The sequence below is a fragment of the Asparagus officinalis genome, chromosome 3 (genome assembly GCF_001876935.1).
Source record: "Asparagus officinalis chromosome 3, Aspof.V1, whole genome shotgun sequence".
Lineage (NCBI taxonomy): Eukaryota > Viridiplantae > Streptophyta > Magnoliopsida > Asparagales > Asparagaceae > Asparagus > Asparagus officinalis.
In genome coordinates this window covers 30,514,889-30,541,221 of record NC_033796.1, presented here as the reverse complement: position 1 = coordinate 30,541,221, position 26,333 = coordinate 30,514,889, and the positions used below count along the sequence as shown (strand labels likewise).

The 26,333-nt window shown below is 36.0% G+C and overlaps 2 protein-coding genes across 4 annotated transcripts in view; one reads left to right on the top strand and one right to left on the bottom strand.

Annotated features, from left to right (window-relative positions):
- LOC109833626 (SKP1-like protein 1B) overlaps positions 1-2,391 on the top strand; it is a 10,284-nt gene extending 7,893 nt beyond the window's left edge. Inside the window, exon 2 of the mRNA XM_020401369.1 lies at positions 1,943-2,391. Within this exon, the coding sequence (XP_020256958.1) occupies positions 1,943-2,221 (279 nt within the window). The 3' untranslated portion in view covers positions 2,222-2,391. The remainder of the gene's footprint in view (positions 1-1,942) is intronic.
- The window catches only part of LOC109833625, an 86,448-nt gene continuing 67,036 nt past the window's right edge, over positions 6,922-26,333 (bottom strand). For 2 of the 3 annotated variants that reach the window (XM_020401366.1, XM_020401368.1), the window contains 3 exons: positions 19,157-19,261; positions 17,204-17,434; positions 6,922-7,182 (listed from right to left, as the gene is read on the bottom strand). In XM_020401366.1, the coding sequence (XP_020256955.1) occupies positions 17,252-17,434; positions 19,157-19,261 (288 nt within the window). In that variant the 3' untranslated portion in view covers positions 6,922-7,182; positions 17,204-17,251. The remainder of the gene's footprint in view (positions 7,183-17,203; positions 17,435-19,156; positions 19,262-26,333) is intronic. The other variant, XM_020401367.1, reaches the window with a different exon arrangement.

Below are 26,333 nucleotides of genomic sequence, written 5' to 3'. Positions count from 1 at the left end.
ATATATATATATATATATATATATATATATATATATATATATATATGAAATGTTTCGCCAAATTGCTCGTGACATATGTATCTCATACATATATATTTTTAAATGGATGTCAGTTTACATATTCACCTGCAATTATCACAAAGGTACCAGTCTGTTCCTGTAGCATAATAATGCTTGATTTTTAATTCTAAGAAATGCATTTTTCTCTCTATTACTATCCTTCTTCATACCATGTACTACTTCGAGCTTTAACAGTTGAACAGTCCCTTGCAATGCTTTGAATTTGTAGCTAGAGGCCTAGAACTGAATTGGAATAGAAGGAAAGTTTTATATAATTACAACATTATTCATAATAATGCTTGATTTTTAATTCTAAGAAATGCATTTTTCTCTCTATTACTATCCTTCTTCATACCATGTACTACTTCGAGCTTTAACAGTTGAACAGTCCCTTGCAATGCCTTGAATTTGTAGCTAGAGGCCTAGAACTGAATTGGAATAGAAGGAAAGTTTTATATAATTACAACATTATTGGTAACTGACGTTTATTCAGTTTCTTCTAATATGATTTTGTATTATATATTTCATTGTTAGAGAATGGATTCAACAACCTCTTTGATTCTGCACATCAGCTTATAGATCATGAGATGTTAAGCAGTTCTAGCAGCCCAATAATATTGATTTTAATTATTTTGCTGTTGTAATTTATGCCAACACTGCTATAGCCTATGTTACATGGGTACTTCTAATATGGAGCCGTACTCATACACGACATGTGTTGTACCGGTACTTGATCCCAAAACTTCTTGGACACTCCTTAAACATATGCATATATTTATTGACACATTATACAATGCACGTTTCATTTAAAACACTCGTCATACATTTCTTGGATATATAACCTTCACTTTACATCCACTTCTACAACTTGCGGGATAAGGGGCGAGTTTATTTCAGCCTTAAGAGCTGCAATTTGAAATGGTCGTTTTAGTTTAGAATTATGATTATATCCTATTGAGTTTCAGCTATGTCCCCATACCAAATTTTCCATGTCCCATCCCCATACAACTTAGGCTACAACACTTCTATATGATGGTAAGCACTGCGGAAGAAATGATCTGGGCGATATCTTCCTAATAGATCTAGTTTTTCAAAATCTAAAATGTTTTGCTGCGGCTTTTCTTATTATTGTTTCCACATATAATGCATATCTCTTCTGTACGTGACAAGGTTATTGTTGTCCTATTATTGATTATGATTTTGAAAGGGCCAGAGGAGATAAGCATGCTCCGAGCTCTTCTTTTACAGTAATCTGTAGGAAATCTGTTTTTTTAATGGGTGTAATTTAACTAAGCTTGAACATTTGATGTATTTGTACAACTGCAACTCAATTCACTCTGCTAAAGTTTGATGTGCTGTTGTTTGTTTTGTGACTTTTATTGGAGAAGCTGCTGAGAGATGGCTAGCAATATGAATAAATGTTTTTTTACTAGTATGCATGTACGCTTTTATATGCAAATTCTACGGCATATGAATAGCTGGAACTGAATAAATTTTGGTGAAGTGTAGAAGTAGAGAAATGCGAGATCTTATTAGTCTTTATATGTTTCTTCTGTTGCAATGGCACTTAATCAAGTATGTATCTTAAAAGGTTTTCAGACTGGATTCTTAATCTTGGTGCCCTGTGGGTTTATGTCTAGTAAGTTTTTGTTTTGTCATAAGCATATGATTTTTATCCTTATTAGATAGTATTTTCTCTTGATTATGCTAGGCTGCAGATCATCTGATGATCATCAGGCTATCCGATCTGGTTTGCTAAAAGGTTTTCAGACTGGATTCTTAATCTTGGTGCCCTGTGGGTTTATGTCTAGTAAGTTTTTGTTTTGTCATAAGCATATGATTTTTATCCTTATTAGATAGTATTTTCTCTTGATTATGCTAGGCTGCAGATCATCTGATGATCATCAGGCTATCCGATCTGGTTTGCCAATCTATAGTGGACATGACGATTGGGGACGCGATGATAGGGGAGGGTGCGGACATGATTCAGAAGATATTCAAAGTCAAATTTGACATGACGCAGAATGAGCTAGAAGAGGAAGATAACGAGAACAGATTAATGCTGCTTAATAAATCAGTGCTGAAGGAGTCCAATGTGGACAGCTTGCTCGAGTTGAGTGATTTTATCGCTTCACCACCAACAGATGAACATAGCGATTGATCTGCAGGATATGACCTAGAGGTTTCATATGTTTCTTTTCACTTTAGTTTTCTTGGATATGATTTGGTGGTGGTGCATAAATTCTGTTGATAGCCATTACCTGATGATTCTCTATTTGTATTCTTCCTCTTTAGTTTATTATTACAATATAACCTATGCATATACCTACACTTTAGGGGCTGTCTTGCTGGTTTCTCAGTAACCAAAGAAACATGAAATGGGGGTAGAAAATAATCAACCATGGTTTCCTCCCATTTTCCCATAAAAAAAAAGATCAACAACTTAGGAAACAATTTTTCTAGAGAGTCAGATTAACGGAGTCAGATCAACCACTAAGAATTCAGATCAACCACTAAGAATGTGACACATGATTCTATTTTAAGGATATAAGAATTAATAAAACACTGCAAATGAAACTATTATAAGGAAAAACAGAGAATCGGAAACTAGTATCGAATTAAGATTAATAAAACACTGCAGATGAAACTATTATAAGGAAAAATAGAGAAAAGGAAACTAGTATAGAATTAAGAATTAATAAAACACTGCAGATGAAACTATTTAAGGAATAATAGAGAAAAGGAAACTAGTATAGAAAAAAGTGACATGGACATCATATTTTTTTTAGGAAAATTGTAAGCATACCACCTTTTTGTGTACTACTTTGATACTGATTGGGGACCTTACTTGAAAATAGTCATTACTCTTTTGTAAGTGATACCAAAGTAGTAGAAAAATTATAGTACATTTATCACTAGTCCTCCATTTTCTTTCATAAAACTTTACAGCCCCCAAGTAAAGACATATCTTTAGTGTTTGTTTAGTCACGAGGAATACAAAGGAAAACTTGGAAAGTATCTGACAGCTACAGAACACGTCAATGACAGAAAATAAGGAAAGTAGCTCAAACTGGATTCCTAAATTTGTGTTTGGTTCTCCCAATGAGATATAGAAACACTTTCTTAAAACCCCTACCACGTCATACTTTTAGGAGTACCTAATTCTGAGCTACTTGAGCATAACTGGGCTGTAAAGGACTAAAAAGTTGAGTTTTAATATTAAAGTATTAGAGAAAGAGGCTAGTGGGTTTTCTGGTGGGAAGTTTTGGAAATCGATAAAACATCTCTCTCATTATATCCCCCCCCAATATTCCGCCTCCATTGGAGATCTCTCTGTGTTCCAAACCCTATATCAAATCCCCTAAAAATTGAACCAAAAAAAAGGAAATTTTGTGGGTTTTCATCAGAAACCCTAAAGTTATGTTGATCTGCTATCCGTTTCTTCTATTATACAAAAAATCCAGCCATACAGTTGGTGTATTTCAACTTTTTTGGTTTGCTTGTGTTTGATCTGCCTTCTCTCTCACACTTGAATCGTTCAATCGACCCCATTTGAAAGGTATAGTCACTTTGATTTAATTGTTTTTTCTCCTAAAAATATATATATTTTTGGTAATCTATGATTCTATGAAGATTATATGTCGCATCTAAAATATAAAGTTATGATTTTTACCATAAAAAAGGAGTCTTGTTGTTTGTTTCGTGATTTTTTTGGTCAATGAAATAAAATTTTATTCATCTCCCAAATATTAAAAGTGTGAGTACATCAAAGCTCCACCAGTTCATCTCTGGCAAGAAAAAAAAAACAGATTCTCATCAAGCTATTTAGCTTACATTTTCCCTATTTTTTCCTTTATATGTTCAGGAATTTCTTCATTTAGCACATTTGATAAGATAGAAATCTTCACCTCTCTGACTAACTGAGCAGGTGTATGGAGCTTCCCTTGAAAGATTCTCAAGTTTCTTTCCATCCAAATCCAATATACAGTCGCCGACAATGCCATTCTCTTTATCTTCTTCATGAATCCCTTTCCTTTCAGATTTGTAATATACTAGTTCATAACTTGATCCCAGCTACATGATCTCCATGAGTAGTCTAACCATTCCATTATTACATTCCAAATATGTGCTGAATGCTAACATTCAAAAAATAGATGCTTACATGTTTCCTGTTGAACTGAGCATAAGATACACTGGTTTTCATTTAGCATTCTCAGCCTACATAATCTGCCCTTTGTCAGTAGCATGGAGAGGGTGGTTAGCCACAAAATAACTGAATGTTTAGGATAGTGTAAGCCACCCCAAATTGTATCCGACCATGTAGCATGTGTTCCTGAATGGGTCAGAGCTTTATATACAGCTGATATCTGTAACTTTCCATTTACATAACAATTATTCATAGTTCTTTGCAGGTTGCTTCTATCTCCAAATTTTCTAAGAGCCATATCTCTTACTTTGAGTAATTGCCTCCACATCCAAGAACCAGTTCCCTTTGATTGAACCTGCCATATATCCAGTTGGTGTATATACTTTTCATGCACTCATTTGATCCACAATATATCTTTTTTGATGTGAAAATCATCCATAGCAATTTGATTACAGGTGCATAGTTCCAATCCTTTGTAGTGTATAAACCCAGACCTCCCATCTTCTTGTCTTTGCATATATCACACCAAGAGACTAGATGTGTCTTGCAATTCCATAAGAAATCAGAGCAAAGTTTATCAATTTTTTGCAGAACCTTGATGGGTAGCACATAGTTACTTGTCCAGTAATTCTGAATCCCTATAATGACAGATTTAATCAATTGAATTCTTCCTGCATATGATAGCTTCCTTCTGTTCTGCCATCTTTGAAACTGCTCCGAGATTTTTCTTATCAATGGTGAGCAATCTAGATGAGTAAGCCTTTTAGAAATCAGAGGCATCCCCAAGTATCTAACTGGTAGAGAGCCTTCTTAGTAATTCAGGCGAGAACAGATCTGGCCTTTGATATTATCTTCAACTCCACCCAAGTACACAGCACATTTACTTGGATTTGCCTCCAAACCAGATACCCTGCTAAAATCTTGAAGACAACCATGCAATTTACTAACTGAGTTCATATCAGCTCTGCAAAATAGCAATAAATCATCTGCAAAGATTAAGCGAGTTATTCCCAAGCCAGAACATTTAGGGTGATATTTGAACAAAGTGTCAGTTTTGAGTTTTTTTAACCTCCTGGACAAGTACTCCATCCCAATAACAAACAAGTATGATGATAAAGGATCACCCTGCCTCAATCCCCTTGCTCCCTCAAAGTATCCATGCAGTGACCTATTGAGAGATAGAGAAAATTTTGTAGTAGTTACACATGCCATAATCCATCCTACCATATTAGCTGGAAATCCCAAACCTGTTAGCATGGTCTTGATAAAGCTCCATCTTATTGTATCAAAAGCCTTCCTCAAATCTATGTTGAGGGTAGCCCTAGGAGATATGTGACTTTTACCATAATGCTTGACAAGCTCATGTGCAAGTAGGATATTATTTGAGACAATCCTTCCTTTGACAAAGGCACTCTGTGCATCATCAATTATATACCATATAACTTTCTGAATTCTAGTGGTCATTATTTTTGAGATCACTTTATAGACACAATTACAACAAGAAATTGGTCTGAAATAAGAAGGTGAGCTGGGATTTAGAACTTTAGGAACTAATGTGATGGTTGTTGTGTTGAGAGAGCCAAGAAGCTTACCAGACTTGAAAATTTCCTGCACAGCTTTAATCATGTCTTCACCAATGATATCCCAAGCACTTTTGAAGAAGGATGCACTATAACCATCAGGTCCAGGGGCTTTTTCACCAGGAATTGCAAATACAGCTTGTTTAATCTCTTCTTTGGTGATAGGAGATCCTAGAGTACTTCTATGGGAGTCTGTGAGAATAGGGCCATCAGAGATAATTGCAGGATCTGGCTCTGTTGTGTTCACTGCGTTGCCCAGCATCTTCTTATAGTACTCCACAAGTTCAGCTACATTTCTGGCATATCTGTAAGCCTTCTTCCATCCTTTGAATAAAGAGTTAACACTCTATTTTGATGTCTTTTGGTTTTATTGTTTTTATATGTGTGGATAGGATGAATATTTGATGTACGCAAATTATATTACAAACTTATTAGATATTGGACTATTTTGTGAACGCCAAATCTCAAAAGTTGTTCAGTTACGCTTAGAATACCAATTCCCTTCAAGGGAACAAAAAAAATTTGAAAAAATTCATAAGTTCAAGTAGTTATCAATGCTTATGCATGCAAGAGATAATCATAGTTTTTGTAGATAATTAATAATTTTCTTTAACGTTTAAATAACTGTTAGATTTTGCAAAAAAAAAAAAATTTAACCATACCATACAAATCACAGTCTTGGTTAATGTTTATATTTTCAGTTTCAATTACTGGTATATTAAAATCCATTTATAGATAGTACTTGCATGCTCATTAACTTTGGTATTGCATATGATTATGTAGCTTCCTATTTATGCACAATTTACACATGTTAATGTCATTTGGTTCTTGCAGATGGATAATGTGGAGGAAGAAATGGTTGAGGATAATTTCTGGGGGTGCAATGACTGTCATGATAGCTATTATTCCCATGGTCTTGACAATGTAATATTGACACACACACATAAAACAGAATGCTAGTCCAACTCAACTTCAAACTATTCATGTTAGCAAATAAATAAGATGGGTAGATTCAACTAGCATCGAGCACAAGCATTCAGAGTTAACTAGACCACACCCTTCAGAAGTCCGTTAGTACAAAAAGACCCAAGTTTCTCACTGCACCTGCATCCTAATTGCTATTCAAGATTGCAATTTTTATAAATTAACAGCATCTAGGTTCATATAAAAACAGTGTTTCCCGAAAAAAAAGGTCGAACACAAGTTTCCAACAATTCCAATCTTGCATACTTAAATAAGTTATGCTATGGCAAGACAATGTGCACCTATAACGGCTCATTATGTTGTGCATTACTATGTAGCCTAATGATATTCCAACATGCATTTCATATGAGCACAATCACAACCCTCGAACAGCCACTGTGGCAAAAGTCCAATAATCTTGCAACTGAAAATCTATCACGAAAAGCAGAATTATTAATTTCAGAGAAAAGAACAATTAAAAATGAAAAAAAAAACTCAATTAAGACAAAGATATCAGTCCCTGCATGTCTCCATAATTTCATTTATCATTTTTGCCACCAATAAACATCCATTTTGAGCATGTGTTGTGCATGGTGTGAGAGACGGTGCCAAAACACTGTTAATTTATTGAATCAAAAAATAGCGATAAAAAAGTAATTATATAATCGGTGATCTCATGATGTTCTTGTATATAAAGATACTTTTGAGTAGTGAGTACATGACTGAATAAGCAAACTATTTCATGGAAAGAATATGTGGACGTAAACATCAAGATCTCAACAAAGTATTGAACCCTTCAATGAAAGGTGTGAGTGTTGTTTCCCTATTGCTGAGAGGGTTATTATACATAGAGAACACTGTATACACACAAACACGATCACATGCATGCGCATAGGAAAAAGTATTCCTAATGTGACACCTTATATCCAATCAAAGGAAACACGTCTCTTGATCCTAGGATTAGACTATTCCAATAAATAATCAGCTCCATTCATTATGATTTAAATGTTTAAAACATCTACAAAATAAAAATCATGATGCGTAACACATATTTTTTAGCGTCTCGGTAGTTATATTATCATAAACCACTTAATGCATTATGCCTAATTTTTTTGTTTGTATACAATCTAAGGCATATAAATCAAAATGAATTGAATCGAGTAAACTGACTGCACATAATAAAGTTTTGGAGGCACTTTCTTAGATTTAGTCTAAGGTATCACCTTAGAAACACTTTTCCCCACACACAAAGATCACACCTTAGATTAAATCTAAGAGAGCGTCTCCAAGACTACATTATATGCAATCAATTTACCTCGATCCACTCAACTAATTATATATATATATATATATAGTATATATATATAATATATATATATATATATATTATATATATATATATATATATATAAAATATTATATAGATTAATGGGTATCCTTGTCATAGGCAGGGGAATTCCTCCTTGACGCCTCTAAAATCAACAAGTAGATTGAGCGACCATTATGGATGATGCCGCTCGTTAAAGCTTAATCTAAACAATATTCTAAAAAACCCACAACAGGACCAAAGTTTAGGGTGAATCGCAGTCGTCCGTTTGACCCCTACCAGTCGAAGCCATGTGAAAAGTTTCTATTCATTCAAAACGCGTTAAATTGAACGAGTGGATGAAGGGCAAACGACGACGGGTTCCACCCCAAAACTTGGGGTGTTGGAGTTTTAGAATATGTAGATGCAAGTTCAAACGGATACGGATCATCCATAAAGTCGCTCAAATCATAGTGATTTTAGAGGTGCAAGGAGAAATCCGCGCTCCTAAAATGACAGAGATACCACCATTAAATCTCTCTCTGCTTCTCTGCTCTCTCTCTCCTCTGCTCTCTATATATATATATATATATAATATATATTATATATATATATATATATATAATATATATATAAATATAATATATATATATATATATAGTATATATATATATCGAATGGCACTCACTCTTAATTATATGTACTATATATATATAATTAGATGAGTGGATATATATATATATATATATATATAATATATATAGTATAATATAGTATATATATATATATAATATATATTATATAATATATAATATAGTATATATTATTAGATGAGTGGATCGATATATATATAGATATAATGATTAATGGGTATATATATATTATAATATATGAATATATATATATAAAATATATTAAATATGAATATAATGATGATATAATATATATATATATTATATATATATATATATATATTATATATATAAATATATTATATAAATATATATATATAATATCATAAATACTAGCTATATATATATATATATATATATAGATATGATGCATATTAATATTTAATATATAATTAAAAAATGGATGCGATATATATATATATATAATGATTAATGGGTATCATATGTCATACGAACGAGGGGATTCCCTCATATACAATGACACCCATTAATCTCTCTATGTGTATAAATATGTGTGTTTATCTGTGTGCGCGAGAGCATAATGGACATACTTGGCACCAAGCAGAAACTTGGTGCGTGGTAGTGAAATGACTTATTCTCATTCCACTTAAAAACAGTCCCCACTTATTTGCTCACTCATCAAATGGGTGGATGTAAAGTGGTCACATCACTACCCAGCACCAAATTTTGTGTTGGCACTTGGTACCAAGTATACTCATTATTATCATACATATAAGGAGGGACGGAGGGAGATTGAAACCTTTGATGCAGGGATGGATGGTCGGAGTGTTGTTTCACTCTTGCAAGGAGAGTGTCATAATTTTAGAGAACGTTGTACATCTCTAGTTCAGGTTAGTAAAGCCAGGATGAGAATGTTGATTGCACTCTTCCAAGGAAAGGGTTATTATGAGAGAGTTACTGCATCTAACTACAAAACATAATCAAGATGTAACACTTGTTATTTGTTTTGCATATAATTTTGTCTTAACACCTCAGAAGTCGTCCACAGAGCTTAAAAAAACAGAAAAGACTAAGAAATGCTAGACTTCTATGAGTACTGATTAAACTACTTTCTATTATCCCAAAGAAAATAAGTAGGCAGCATGTGGAATTATCCCGTGTGAGTACATGTTTGATGGTCGTGGTAGCTTTCATTGTTCTCATATGATTGCCAAGCATTGACCATCATGAATGTTTATATAAAGATGCCTCTCACGTATTAAATAGCCAAAAAGAACTCAAGGAAAACCCATACAAAAGCTTTGGACCAGGGAAATATATCATGATTGTAAAGGAAACCAGATGCTTCCAACGTGGAACTAAATCACATAAACGATAGTTGTGTAAAAGATGGGATGCATCATTGCGTCTACAATATAATAGATGTAATATTGACAAGCACGCATCTTAAGGTATAAGCCAATGTGGAATTATTCACATTTTCTGTAGTTACACATGGTTGTGAATATTGCATTTATTGAAAGCTTCAGATTCTATTAGTTTCATGGTTTTAGATGTCATACAAACTTTATTTTGAAATATTTGGTTGAAAGGTTTTGTGAGTGAATTTAATTTTCATATCAATTTCTGAATACACGAGGTTTAGAGGATCTTAACATCTACTATGTTAAATTAGCTGGGGAAGTTAGTTTTCATCTAGGGTTTCAAGCATTTTACCTTTGTGATTGTGCATTAGTCGCTATCTTTGGGGTTCCATCCATTAGGGACATGCAGGTTTTAGGGCTAATGACAGCCATCCTTTAATATTTTGATCTTTATGGTATTTATCTTTGGAATTTCGTCCTTTATTCACCCATTATGGGTTTCGGACAATTGTGATATTAATATGTGAGAGAAATATTGTAAAAAGGGAAAAACCAGGTACATATAACCAAGTAATATCATGATGATCAATATGTGAGAGAGAGAGAGAAGAAATATTGTATCAATTTAGTTGCATCAGCAGAATTCTCAATAAAAGTTCCCCATATTAAACTTCACTTTATCAAACACTAGTATTACTTGAGCAGAAATTTTTTACCAACATGAAATAAAGCATGGATAAATTAACAAACTTGTATCAAACTTGTTATATTGTGACCCAAATTGCTTTTGGGCCTATGGGCCGTCTATTTGCATTGTAGTATGTAATATGGGGTAGTAGAATGAAAATTTGAGTTGAGAAGTTCTCACCAAACTATCGTTTTTCTCTCTATCGCTTTCCCTTCTTATCAAAAACCCTAACAAAACTAAATTTAAAACTATCCCGTTCATCGTCGCCGTCGAACACCAGCTCGAGTTCGTCGCCCTCGTCCAGTTCGAGTTCGTCGCCCTAGGTCGAGTTCGCCGTCGTCAAGCTCGAGACAGCCCCAGTTCGTCGTCCTTCGTCCAGCTCGGTTCGTCCAGATCGGAGTAGCAGCTCGACCTCATCGGTTCGCCGTCATCCCGCGAGAAGCCCTCCACTCCGATTTCGTCCAGCTCGAGTTCATCTTCGACGAGCTTCTTCGACGAGCTCGAGCCCTCCGACTCCGGCATCAGATCCTCCTCCGCTCTTTGGTCCTTCGACTCCGGCATCGGTAACTTGGACTCTTTGGGTTATACATTGGGGATTTTGCAACCGTGCTTCTGTTCGTTTTTCTGGGGAGTTTATATTGGGGATTCTGTTCATTTTGGCCCAATACTGTTCAAATTGCACGAGATATTCGTTCTTGGGGTTGTTTGGTGCTTTTGATTAAATCTGAAGCTGTTAAATTGGCATTTGTGAATGGAGATGAATGGAAAATTTGATATTGAGAAGTATGATGGGAAAACGAGTTTTGCACTTTGGCAAGTGCGGATGGCCGCCATATTGTCCAGTCTTGGAATTAAGGGCGCCATATATGGTAGAGATAAGTTGGTTGAAGCCGTTACCGATAAGAAGTGGCTTGATATGGATGATAAAGCTCTTTCGACCATCCAATTGTGTTTGAGCAATTCAACACTACAAGAGGTCCTTTCGGAAAAGACCGCCAAGGGTTTATGGGAGAAATTGGAGAGTATCTACATGAAGAAGTCTCTTACCAACCGATTGCGGTTAAAGTTGCGCCTCTACACTCTTCGTATGGTTGAAGGTACATCCATTTCCGATCATATTTCGGAGTTTGCATCATTATTAAATGATTTGGACAAGTTGGGTGCTAAGGTAGAGGATGAGGACCAAGCTTTATTGTTGTTGTGCTCATTGCCGGCTTCTTATAAGGCTTTTAGAGACATGATGATCTATAGTAGAGATCAAATCACTCTTGAGGATGTGAAGAGCAATCTACAAGCCAAGTTACATATTGATAATGAGATGACCAATTTGGAGAAAGGAGTTCAAGGCGTTGGTTTGGTTGTTGATCGGGGTAGGTCGAAGGACAAAACCCCGAAATATTCAAGGACCCGTTCAAGTCAAGACACAAGAATCTCACATGTAATTATTGTAAGAAGAAGGGACACATTCTACGATTGTTTCTGATCCTCTTTTCCCATGACAAACAAACAAAAGGCGGATAAAGGTGCTTCTTCGGGAGAGGCCAATGTGGCCAATTGTGACACGATGGATACTTTGTGTGTGGTTGATACCAACATTGATGACAAGAATTGTTGGGTTATGGATACGGGTGCATCACAACACATGACTCCTAATCGAGATTGGTTTGAGACCTATGAGCCCACGGATGGTAAAGTGCTTATGGGAAATAACAATTTGTGCAAGGTTGAAGGGATTGGTTCGGTAAAGATCAAGTTTCATGATGGCAAGATCCGAAGAGTGACGGGTGTGAGACACATACCCGCTTTGACAAAGAGTTTAATTTCTTTGGGTTCTTTAGAAGAAAAGGGATGCAAGTTCCAAAGTGAAGGTGGAGTTCTTCGTGTGTCAAAAGGGGCTCTCACAATCATGAGAGCAAGAAGAGTTGGAACTCTCTATTTCTTGCAAGGTTCTACGGTCACGGGCTCGGCGGCTATTGCGGCTCCTACCTCGGATGCGGATGTTACGAAGTTGTGGCATATGAGGTTGGGGTATATGAGCGAGCGAGGAATGACCATTTTGAGTAGGAGAGGCTTGTTGTGCGGCCAATGCACCGGTAATATGGAGTTTTGTGAACATTGTGTACTTGGCAAGCAAAAGAGATTGAGCTTCTCGACGGCCATTCAATTCGACCAAGGAACATTGACTACATCCATTCGGATCTTTGGCGGACCCTCTCAAGTTCCATCTAGAGGAAATGGCTCCCGTTACATGCTCACTTTTATTGATGATTTCTCAAGGAAGCTTTGGTTTATATTTCTTAAAAGAGAAAGTGAAGTGTTCAAAAACTTCAAAGAATGGAAGTCTCTTATGGAAAAGCAAACGGGAAGGAAGTGAATAAAGGTTGAGGACCGATAATGGTTTAGAATTTTGCAACGTGAGTTTGACAACTTTGTAAGGCCGAAGGGATTGTTCGTCATAAGACGGTTGTACACACTCCACACACAAATGGTGTTGGCGAAAGGGCAAATCGCAAACTACTTGAAAGAGCTCGGTGTATGCTTGCCAATGCGGGTTGGGTAAGGAGTTTTGGGCGAGGCCATAAGCACGGCATGCTACTTGATGAATCGATCTCGCTACCACTTCGATTGAGTGGCAAGACACCCGAAGAAGTGTGGTCGGTAAGCCGGCCGATTATTCAAACTTGCGGGTGTTTGGTTGTCCCTTTATTTCCATGTGAATGAAGGAAAGTTGGAGCAAAAGGGCGAAGAAGTGCGTCTTGTGGTATCCTATGAATGTGAAGGGGTAAGCAAATTATGGTGTCGCTAAATGTCCAAGGTTCCCTCATCTCAAGGGATGTTACATTTGATGAATCGACTATGTTGAAGACACAATGTGGAGCATCCGAGCCAACTACCAAGGAGGACAAGACATTTGAGAAGAAGGTGGAGTTTGAAGTGTCGGTCCAATAAGGTGATGAGGCCACGTCACATCATGATGATGCTCATATCGAAGAAGAGGAAGAAGAAGATCAACCATATGCTTTGGCGAGGGACCGCACAAGAAGGGAAATCCGGCCACCTTCAAGATATGGATATTCCGATTATGCTTATTGTTTGTCCATTGCCGAAGATTTGGATTCAAACGAGCCATCTTGTTACAAAGAGGCGATCTCTTCGAAGAATGCGACCGATTGGGTTGCCGCTATGAATGAAGAGTTACAATCATTGCAACAAAATGAGACTTGGTCTCTTGTGAAGCCTCCTAGTGGTAAGAGAATTGTGGGTTGCAAGTGGGTGTTTAAGAGGAAGATTGATGGCTCAAATCCCGCGGATTTTCGATACAAGGCAAGACTTGTGGCTAAAGGGTATAGTCAAGTCCAAGGTGTGGATTTCAATGATGTGTTCTCTCCCGTAGTGAAACATACCTCCATTCGAGTTTTGCTTTCTTTTGTGGCAATGAAGGATTTGGAGTTAGAGCAAATGGATGTGAAAACCGCCTTCTTGCATGGTGATTTAGAAGAGCAAATTTACATGAAGCAACCGGAGGGTTTTGAAGTCATGGGAAAAGAGGATCATGTTTGCTTGTTGAAGAAGTCCCTTTATGGCCTTAAGCAATCCCCGCGGCAATGGTACAAGAAATTTGACTCATTCATGGTAAGTATTGGCTTCCACCGTTCTAGCTATGATAGTTGTGTTTACTTCAAAAAGCTAGTGAGTGATGAGTTCATCTATTTGTTGCTCTATGTTGATGATATGTTGATTGCGGCCTCCGATTTGGGAGAAATTCGAAAGGTGAAGGAGCAACTTGGTTCGGCATTTGAGATGAAAGATTTAGGGGCCGCCAAAAGGATTCTTGGCATGGAGATCACAAGGGACCGGTCCAACCGGAAACTATCTCTTTCACAAAAGAGTTTTGCCGAGAAGGTGATACGCCGATTTGGTATGGAAAGGACAAAGGTTGTGTCTACTCCTCTTGCGATGCATTTCAAGCTTAGCGCCGACATGAGCCCGAAATCCGATCATGAGAAGAGCTATATGGAGAAAGTTCCATATTCAAGTGCGGTTGGGAGTCTTATGTACTTGATGGTGTGTACTCGGCCCGACATAGCTCAAGCCGTTAGTGTGGTAAGTAGGTATCTTTCTTGTCCCGGAAAAGGGCATTGGGAAGCGGTGAAGTGGATTTTCCGCTATTTGAAGGGTACCATTGATGCTCATTTGGAGTTTGGAAGGAACAATGATAATCTAACGGGTTATGTGGATGCGGATTTTGCGGGTGATCTTGATAAGAGACGGTCTTTGACCGGTTATGTGTTTACTTTTGGAGGATGTGCAATTAGTTGGAAGTCTCAACTTCAATCAACCGTTGCACTCTCAAGCACCGAAGCCGAGTATATGGCAATTACCGAGGCTATTAAGGAGGCTATTTGGCTCAAGGCTTTTGTTGGAGAGATGTCTTCATTTGAGGGTCCTATTGCGATATATTGTGATAACCAAAGTGCCGTTCATTTGACGAAGGATCGCATGTACCATGAGAGGACCAAGCACATCGACATTCAGTATCATTTTGTTCGAGATGTGATCACGGAAGGGAAGGTTGTCGTGAAGAAGATTGGTACCGAGTCAAATCCCGCCGATATGCTCACTAAGCCTCTTCCAATTGCAAAGTTTAAGTTTTGCTCAAGTTCGGTGGTGCTTTGTTTCTAGTTTGTTGCTAGTTGTCTTTGTTTGTTGCTACTTTATGCTAGTTGTGTTTTTATGTATGTTTTTGTTTGGGTTAGTTTTATGCTTAGCTTGTTTGGTCGCAATTTGTCTCAAGGTGGAGATTGTTATATTGTGACCCAAATTGCTTTTGGGCCTATGGGCCATCTATTTGCATTGTAGTATGTAATATGGGGTAGTAGAATGAAAATTTGAGTTGAGAAGTTCTCACCAAACAATTTTTACCAACATTCTATCGCTTTCCCTTCTTATCAAAAACCTGTATCAAACTAAATTTAAAACTAGCTCGAAACCTCTAATATGCCTCTTCACAATCATACTTTAAGCTTCTCTTTCTTCGGTTCTTGTAGAAATTGCAAATCAAGCTGAAGGACAGAGTATTGAATCTTAAAATGTTCTTTGTTATCTTTGATCACTAAAATTATCTCCTAGGGCCTTATAAATTATAATGGTGAGATATCTAACATATACATAATTATAAGCTTGTAGATGCTTCAGTATGGCTGTTATTGTTGCACGTAAATAAATAGACTATGGTAATTGTCAAGAAAAACATCGCCTATTAAGAGTAAACTTGTTTTACAATTTTTTTTAAAAAAATTCCTGTTTTTCCATGTTTTCTTCCGGTTATAAAAAGTTACTGGTAGTTTACACCATTAAAGCCTAGCTATGCCATCCTATTTCTCTTAGTTTTAGGGCATGTATGGTTCGAATATCATTTAAAAAAAGGAACAGGAGAAGTGGACAAAAATTAGTTTCCAAGTTTTTCTACAAATTTTTATGAAATTTATTTCGGTTGTGTCAAAAATTGGGGGTTTCTATCTTGAGTACCTTTCCTAGTTTGGTTCAAAAGCACAAAATAAGGAAGCCCAAAAATAAGAAAATGTTTCTCCCCTTTTTTTGTTTGTTTCACTTGAGAAAGAAGAAAAGAGGAAAAGGTGTCCACCAAGTAAAGAAAAGGGTAACATTTTAATGGGATAAAGTGGGTTTTGTCAGATTGTCACTCCTTTTCCTGAGGAAGTGGGTTTCTACTAAATATACCCCTTTTCTTTACTTTATAGAAATCTATCTCTTTAAACATTTTGTAAACCCAAATGAGTTTTAGGAAACCTATAGACACCATTTAATTACAAAAATGTCATTGTAAGACGTTTTCGATAAAAGTTTCTATAAATTTGGTGAACCAAACACCCCTTAGAATAGGGATATTTACACTACTACTGCTACACTACTACAATATACGAGAGAAATTTGTGGGGTCCAATTCTCTTTTAACTATTTTGAAAATATGTGATTTATCAAGGGAGCCCACACTTCTTGCTTACAGTGTGGATGTAGTGTTGGAAGGAGTAGTGTAATTATCATTATTCTAATTTTACGCTTTCCATAGATTTGCAAATTGTCTTTGCACTTATCAGGTGAGGTATAGGGCGTTTCATTGAAAGATATATGCAGAATCCAGTGCCCAACTCCATAAATCCCTCACTCAGGACACGCTCATATTAAGCTAAGCTCATAACCAGAAGCAATAACAATAAGAATAAATATTATATTTTGGTCCAAGCAGATCCAGAAAGATTGATGTCAAAACCTCTTAAACGCATACTTCTTGAAAAGTCTTCACCACATCACACTGTGTTGGTAATAATACTATTTCCTTTCTCCCTTCAGGCGCAAATAATGGATGTTCATGTTCTAAATAGAATAAGGCATGCACATAGCCATAATAAAATAAAATAAATACCTTTGATCAGTGGAGATCTAGTTCCTCTTCTAGCCCCAACTCTACATGCTATTCAATCTGCACGGATTCCCTAAATTGTTGCATCAATATTGAAGGCTCTAAAATAAAATCAGGGAAAGTTAGTTCCGGCAATTTTAAACTTGACTCTGTGTCCTTCCACTTCTTCCACACAAGATAGTCTCCTAGAAGGACATTTTCGAACAACGCTATTTGACGTAGAACTGCATCCACCTGCAAAAATCGATAACAGGACTGATATTTGCATTCCAAGCATGTGTCTACGTCTAAAGAATTAAACAGCAGCCTAATATCAAGCAGATCTAACAACTACAATGAAAAGCTAATTAAAAATGAGACAAATTTAACAGCGAACAATTGAAGGATTTTGTTTAGGGATAACCGATTTAGAAAATTTCACTAGCTGAGTTTCAAAATGCATCTATTTTTTCTAAGATTTTATAACAATCAATGCCATAAATGAGGAAATTAGCGCAATTGACGATAAACTAATTACAAAAGGAACCATGTTAATGAGGTGGATAAAATGTCTATTGGTCCTCCATTTTCATAAGGGCCGCGAGAGCAACTACCCCCCCCTGCACCCCCCCTCCCCACAAAAAAAGTAACACATGTTCACCTTTACATCTTTCTCTTAGTCATTTTAAAGTTCATCTATGAACCTTTCTTTTAGTTCACTCCCCCCCCCCCCTCCCCCCCCCCCCCCAACAAAAAAAGTAACACATGTTCACATTTACATCTTTCTCTAAGTCATTTTAAAGTTCATCTATGAACCTTCCTTTTAGTTCGTAGACAACTTCAGCCAGTCCAAATTAAAGTCCATTTGCAATGGAGCTAAAGGAGATTCATGGGCACATGGATAAAGAATGATGTTAATATCCAATCAAATCAAATTACTGATTATAGTCATTGGCAACAAGAAATTACCCCCTTTTTTCATCTCCATGCTTCTGTGGAGAACAAGCAAAGCAGATGTCTCAAGAAGACATGAGATAAATAAAATCTAACCCAAAATATTATACATATCCTCAATATATAGTTATATAATAATAAACTCAGTTGGAAAGAAAACTAAAACTATCCTAATTTGAAGTTAAGCCTTAAATGTCATGCTTTCTGCACATAGCTTGATCATCATCTTCATCAATAGGTACATGTATAGACTCACCCTTTGTTCCAAGACTCTTTCAGCAACTCCTCCACTTATTACAATCTTCAACCTTTAGAATCTTCTGCAATAAGATCCACCCTAGTTCAGACTCTTCTGCAATAAGATCCATAATCCTTAAGTGATCAGATCCGGACCCTTGGCCAATCAGAATCCAATTGCCCCCGACATTGCGAGCTTGCGCCTGTTACCCAATCATCATCACGCTCATGATTGTTGCGGAGCTAGGAATGGTGCGGAATTTGTAACTAGATTGTAGGTTGTTGCCGAGATCAAGGGTCGAGTCAGACTTTTAGAGCTCGTCAGGAGAAAATATCCTAATCAAGTTTTAGATGGAGTTGTAGGTTAGGAGTAAACCCAAAAATCCTTTCCCTTTTTTTTCTCCGATGCCATGGAAACTAAGTCTAGGCAACAATTTCTCACCCATTCAGCACTAGTCTCCATGTCTGAAACATGATGCGTACCAAATGATTGCAGACAGATATAAGGGGTATCATCAAGATAAAAGGATGAATTATTTGTACTCGAGAAGATTGGTGAATACAAACTCCTATATGTTGACATTCTAAGTTCAAAAGTGCAGTTACCTCAAACATTTAATTGGAGATAAATATGCACACAAGATGGACATAAAAAGAAGTCTAGAATACAGAAGAGAAGACTATCTGATAAGGAAAAATGAAATAATTTTCTATTATATATGTGTTGGTGACAGCTGCTGGATAACAGAAAGTTAATTGATACAATATTTATCTGATAGTACATACCTTCGCACAATGCTCCTTTGTTAAAAGAAGAACATATTTTTCAGCTATGTCCATTCCTGGACAATTATTATCTTGTTCTCTTACGATTTGATGAAATGTATTGACCTAAGAAGTTCGACATAAACTATACACTTTGTTTTCACGATCTTCACGGAAATTCTCTACATTGCCACGGAGATCAAGTTCGGCTTTAACGATATAGGTAAGAAGCTGCAAAAAGATAAAAGTGTCAGCAACTTAAGCTGAAAGCCTACTTCGTGAGAAATTAATGTACTCGTATATAACCTCATAATCTTTTTCTGCCAATTGAACTAGCAAAAGCTTTCGAGTAGTATTTTGTAGCTTTTGAATATTTCTTGATGTTGCAGCGAATAACGAATCAAATGCATCCTCCAAGCTAGATAATCGACTCCATACAATGAAATACGTATTTACCACTTCGAGGGGCAACCCTTTTGCAATATATTGCAACTTTAAAGCCTGCAATACCACGGATGAAGTAAACTCTTGAGTCTTGAGTTTTCTAAAACTACAAAACAATGCAAAACAGACACCTCAAAAAATATTAGATAGTACAAGATGCATGATTGAAAAGAATTCATATGTGGGCAAGCAGACTGAATCACATTCTGAAGGAGGGTAATGCAAGACAAACACCTAAAAATTGAGCTGGACAGAAAATGACCATGAAGATTCATTCCCTATCTTATTCATTTCAACCCAAAAGATTGTTGAATATCATATCTCCATGATAGTATTTTGATGATAACAATTTATATTGTGTATGCACTAACTTTCATATGCAGATTTCAATATCAGAATCTGTACAAGTGCAAGTGGATATCAAGGCATTTTGAAGTGAAGAAAATGAAGAACAAAAGATAATGTATTTGATTTTTTTCTTTACTTAGAATATTTGTACAAGCCTTGATCACACACACGCACACACACACAATTTTAGAACACACTAACACAGGCTTAGTGTGTTGGTTAACTATAAAAATCCCCTATGTTAACCATTAGAATAATAGTTTAATCTTAATTATAAAAACTTATTTTTACTGAATTTTTGACCTTAGTAGTCGACTAATTAGTATAGTGGTCGACTACTCATGTATAGAACTCAAATACATGTTTCTGTCAATTTACAGTATAGTCGACTAATAGAGATTATAGTCGACTACTGAGGTGTTTGACAGAAACATAAATTTCTGTATTTTTACAGTATAGTCGACTAATGAACATTATAGTCGACTACTGAACTCAAATTCCAATTTATAAGTTTTTGTCTTTTTACAGTGTAGTCGACTAATGACTACAGTAGTCGACTACTGAAGGAAAATATCAGTTTTCAAGTTTCTATCAAATTTCAGTGTAGTCGACCAATGAGCATTATAGTCGACTACTGAGAACACTTTCTGAAATCACAGAGTCTGTTTGAACTCAGTGTAGTCGACTAATGACTACAGTAGTCGACTACAAGAGATAGTTTTTTAGTTTTCAGAATTTGAATATCTGACAGTTTTTGGCCGTTTTTAAACGTTTTTAAACTTTAAAATCTTGTCTTTTCAAGGGCTATATATAGGTTATTTGTTCAGAAAAATTGGACATGCATATATACTCATAAGCTTTGATCTTTGTACAATTTTTCAAGTAAAAAACATTCTGATTTTCTGAAAAAGAAGAGTTTCTAAAATTGCCTATATACTTTCATAAAAAACAAATCATTAGGCAATTTTACAGAGATTAAAAGCATTCTAAGCCACTGCTGCACTTCAATACACATTCAAGGCTTATAGGATCATTGTGTTATTGTTACAACAAGTTTTCTCTCGGTTGTGAGAGGGTTAATCTCTTGGCTTAGAGATTGGGGTTCAAATTAACAAGGAGTTTGTCAATTGGTGTTGCAATTTGCAGGGACTTGCAAATTGGTCAGGTTTGCGTTTAATTTTGTAAGTTTATTCAAAATCATAGTGGAAACTCTCAAGCAGGATTTGCTTGGGGACTGGATGTACACCGGATTGGTGGAACCAGTATAAAATTCTTGTGTTTGTGTTTGCAAATTTCTGAGATTGCCATTTTTCTTTGCAATTTATTATCTACTTTGCAATAATTTTAAAAGAACACTATTCCCCCCCCCCCCTCTAGTGTTCTAGTGTATCTATTTCAGATCCTACAAAGACAAATAGAACATAGAGAATATTCTTAACACCAACTAAACTTTTTAGGGTTAAAAGCACTCCTTCCTGACTTTCACCCGTAATTTTTCATTTTTATTCTCCTACAGTGCAACAAATTATGGACTTCCACCTTGTATTAATGAAGACTTACCAATGAACGTTCAAGATTTTGGTTTTTGCGTATTTTCTTCATTTTTCTTGCACGATTGGCTCTTACATCATGCAAAAAACAATCAATCTGGGAAAAAAACAATAGAGGGGGTTATTATCTAAGAGTTGAGAAGTCTAAACAAAGATTTTATCAACATCACCAAATTTATATATAGCACACTCTAAAATGGTATAAAATTTCAGTGAAACTTACACAAAAAATAGCAATGCAGAAGAAAGTCTATACGGCCTTTCAAAACACATACTTTCTTGAGTGCACCAGAATTCTTCTGATGGATTAAATGCAAAAAAATTCAATCTTTCTCATTAAAACCAAATTAAATTCAAAGTATAAACAATAGGACTAAAGGTGGTTAGATAATTTATACATAACCGTTGTAATTGTAATGTAGAGATCACACAACACCACTTATAAAGGTTTCCAAAGCATTGCCATAATCGTATCAAATATCAACATAACTAAAGCAGTTTCTCAGCAAAATGGAAAAGAATCAGAACCATAAGGTGGCAAAAGCATGTCGTAATGGTAAATTTATGGTACCGTGAAAGTGTTGAGAACTAATCTAGTTCCATGTGAGGTACATTTTTCTTAAACATCAATATCCCCTCCCTTACCAAATATAATATTTGCCCTTTATGAGGGTGTGTGTCAAAGAAGAAACTCGAGACTCTCAACTCCCTTACCAAATATAATATTTGCCCTTTATGAGGGTGTGTGTCAAAGAAGAAACTCGAGACTCTCAAGATCAACATTTTTCTACAACTGAAAGGATAAGAAGGTTGCAGTAAATGTATATCATTTTGTGAGTAAGAAAAGCAAATGTATACGATGCAAAATGATGTTCTTTGTAAGAAAAACTTGCTAAATGTTTCTTTCTTTTTAGTAGATGCTCTTATTTTTATACCCTCTTCCTTTCGCAACACTTCTAGATTGCATCCTGACTATCCAAAATTGGTTACTTAAATATTCTGAGTAATGGTACTTTGCTCAGCAATGAAATCAGGATGGGGAGTCACAGATTTTTCATATTATTTAATGATGGATGTGGTAGAGAAAGACTACTGCACTGGAGATTAACTTTCAGAGGTTTATACATACATACCCCTCAAATCATCCTTATTTCCAAATTTACCCTCCAAATCTGGATATATGTTAGATTGTTAGTTAGTTAACACACATTGGATAAAACTAGCTTTTGATGAAATATACCAACTATTCTAGTGGTTCATGTTATAAATTTATTTCTCTATAACTATCTATTTTTAATAAAATCAATTTTAGTGAGAGATGGACAAGGGATCATCCATGACATCCTCATCTTCATCAGTGAGTGTACAACGGAAAAGTCACTGGTGAAAGAGATGGTCCAACCTTTCCAACTAATCCCAACAAAACTCTTCTATGTCTGTACTCAACAAATAGGGAGGGCACCATAACAAGGCTAGACTACACGTCCCTCTGAATACTTCTTTCTTTTCTTAACTCTATTATGACTATATTTTATTTGGGGTTGTTTTCATCTATAGACCACTAAACAAAATCTCTCTCACAAATATGTAGTGTTTAATTGCAAGGGTAACATGCAATTGAACTCGATCACTGCTAATCAAACTCAGAACAAATATTCTTCTAAACAAAAGTATTCTTAAAACTCAATTTACCGACAGCCAAAATTCCACTCCGAATTCTAAAAAAAATCAACTCATAACTAAACTCCTTACAAGTTGCAACATTTCATAAACAAAACCATTTGCAATCCTTCACAAGTCACAAGCCCGTATAAATAGCAAATGACTACGCCTTGAAGCTGGAGAAAATTTCATCGAAGTCAAAGAGAGGGAATGCGATGGTTTTCTTTGCCTTCAATCAAAACTCTCACCTTTAACCAATAATGACCGAAATTCATCTTTGAAAATTTCCTCATCTTGTGGGGGAAGGGAATGTGGCCACTGGGCAAGGAAAGGGGTTGCAAACAAACGGAGAATTGTAGGTTTAGGTTGAAAGGGGCTAACATAGGAGGGATAACAGTTAAGTAGATTTGTTGATATAAATTGTGCACTAAGCGTTGAATGATGAGATAGTGGCAAGGTTTTACACATCGGTTATCAAAAATATATCGGACAACCAGAATTCATATCGGATCCCAGTTATTGAGGATATATTGGGGATAAAGAGTAAAAATCAGTGTTATATCGGTCAGCATAAAAAATATAATATCCTAAAATAAAATCTAAGCACATTTAACGAAATATCGAGAGAGAGTCTTCAAGAGAGGTGGTCGAAAGAGGTCTTCGAGGGAGAAATTTACACTGATATATCAAGGCAAATCGACCAAAATTAATATGCGATAAATTTTTACAAAAATCGTATCGGCCATGGCCAAACCCCAAATATCAATGATAAATTGATAAAACGACCTATATTTAAAACATTGGATAGCGGTAAGTATTATTTAGATTAATTCCTATAGACATTATATGGTTTCCACAAATCTAATAATGGATTATATACTTTCGTAACTTTAGTGACGCTTGGGCATTCTTTCCTGATAGATACGCTGCCGAAATAGTCAAGTCTTGCCACTGTTATATCTTGGGAAGTAAGCCGTGACAATATCAAAACAAAAGGAAGATTACAAAGAGGAAGAGATGATTTGCCATGGCAACAAAGACGCACTCCAGAATTATGCTAAGGCTAAATAAGGATACAGTAGATTTCAAAATATACCAAGAGCAAAATAAATTAGAAGTAACTGATTCTATGTTGGTGTGAAGACTCAATAACAAATTATTGCCGGTAGAGGGTAATTACTCCAGCAAATCACTAGACGAAAAACAAGACCAACCATATACTAAATCAAGATAGCATGTGCAGCACATACCATTTCATAGTAGTCCCCCTTATTGAGCAACAAAAGCAAAAGGTCCGTATCACATTGCAGGCTTAGTTCAGCCTCTTTTCGCAGTCCTCCTATGATTTTATCAGCCTAAAAAGGTTGGATAATTGATATAAACAAAACTGGGGGATCAATTAAAATTAGATGTAGCCTATCAGAAGAAGATGCAAACCTTGTCCCGTGCCTGATTAACAATCTCCAATGCATCATGTTCAAACTTTCGAAGTTGAGCATCTATTACTTCCTACAGCAATATTCTATTTAAGTAACAGATCGCCGCGAGTATAATTTAAGAAAAAAAAATTGATGTGAGCTTTTATGATGGATGTTAGTATTTAGTACTACCGGAGGAGTGCCTTCCAACACAGGTTGAAATTTCTTTCTAATTTCTGCAGGAATCTTGAATTGATCCCTAAAGAGAACCGATACATTTCCCCCCGTTGATCCATAAACCTGTACACAAATTTCAAAAAAAAAAAAAAGAGGGAGGGTCTTCCATTAATTAACACCATCCCAGTTCTTCAGGGATCACATTTTATATAAAGTATATACCTCCTTATCAATTTCGCTATTGGAGCAGCACGAGGTAATCGACTCTATGAGATCTAAAAAATCTGTATTGCGATCCGAATATTGCCTCTCGACCCACTTGTTTAGACCGGCCAGGGATTGGAACTTCCGGGTTAGATATAGCCCTTTTGCACACTTCTCTCTGAATTCTTCAATGAATTGTAGCCGAATCTGCATAACCATCATTAATACAAAATAAAATTAGTAAATATGAATGTTCGTCGACCACAGTTGAAGGGGAAATAGGGGGGGAGGGGGTAAGGGAGGATGCATACATCGTCTTGCGGGGCTGCCATGCCGTCAAAGATGAAATTTTGGCGGAAGATGGATTATTATATCGTGAGAGGAAGAGACATTCCTCTTTTTTTAAGTTCGTATTCGTATCGTATGCCTACTGCGTAGTAGTAATTGGTGGTTTAGGGCTATGACGGGTCGAATTCTGTGTGTATTATATCTTACCCGACCTAAATATCCTTTTTATTTTGGCTAAGGGGGATGCTCCGTGCTCGGTTGATAGGAATTATCAGAACCAGGAAATCACCCCTATTGCTTCTAAAATTTTAAACTATGGGATAGCGGAATCACTATTTTTTTTTATTTAGAATGAATGTGAAATTTTTGTTCTATTCTTATTCACTAGTGTGAACACTCTGCAAAACTTTTTTTTTGCTACAGTAATACCAGTTTTAAATACTGAATTATTATTTTGAATTACTCCAATATCCCGCCTGTGCCATAGGTTTTTTCAAAAATCCTAGAGTATTCCCACGTGCTATAGTAATATTTTTCAAAAAAAATTGCTATAGCGTCCTGTTTCCAGTAATATTTACTGTAGCATGAATATTAAATCTTAGCTTCTCCCATTTGTATAGAGGAGTAGATGGATAAAAGTATAATTTCACATCCATTGATAATACTTCTAGGACAAATTTTTAAAAGCACCCTTTTTTTCATTTTTATATAGCAAAATCGACCTATTCGTTTTTGAATCTGCAAAACTGACCCTTTTCAGAAGAAAAGGGTCGGTTTTGCAGCGGAGTTCATTTTCGAACTACACGGGACTGCTAGTCCCGTATAGTTTGAACAAGAAATGAAAGCACGGGACTAGCAATCCCGTGCATTTGATTGTTGTTTTACACGATATTTCCTTGCTAAACTTTCCTTTAACATCATACACCTAGTATCATTATTAACACAAACTGTTACTAAATTCTTGATGCAGGCCTGCATTCACCATCAAAAATCATCGGGCTAATCCTAAACCAGCCCTACTTCGGCGGCACGACGAGAACCAAATCGGAAGCCGCCTCCGACGAAGACACGTCTTCCCCCTCCGCACCAACGACACGATGTTGCGGC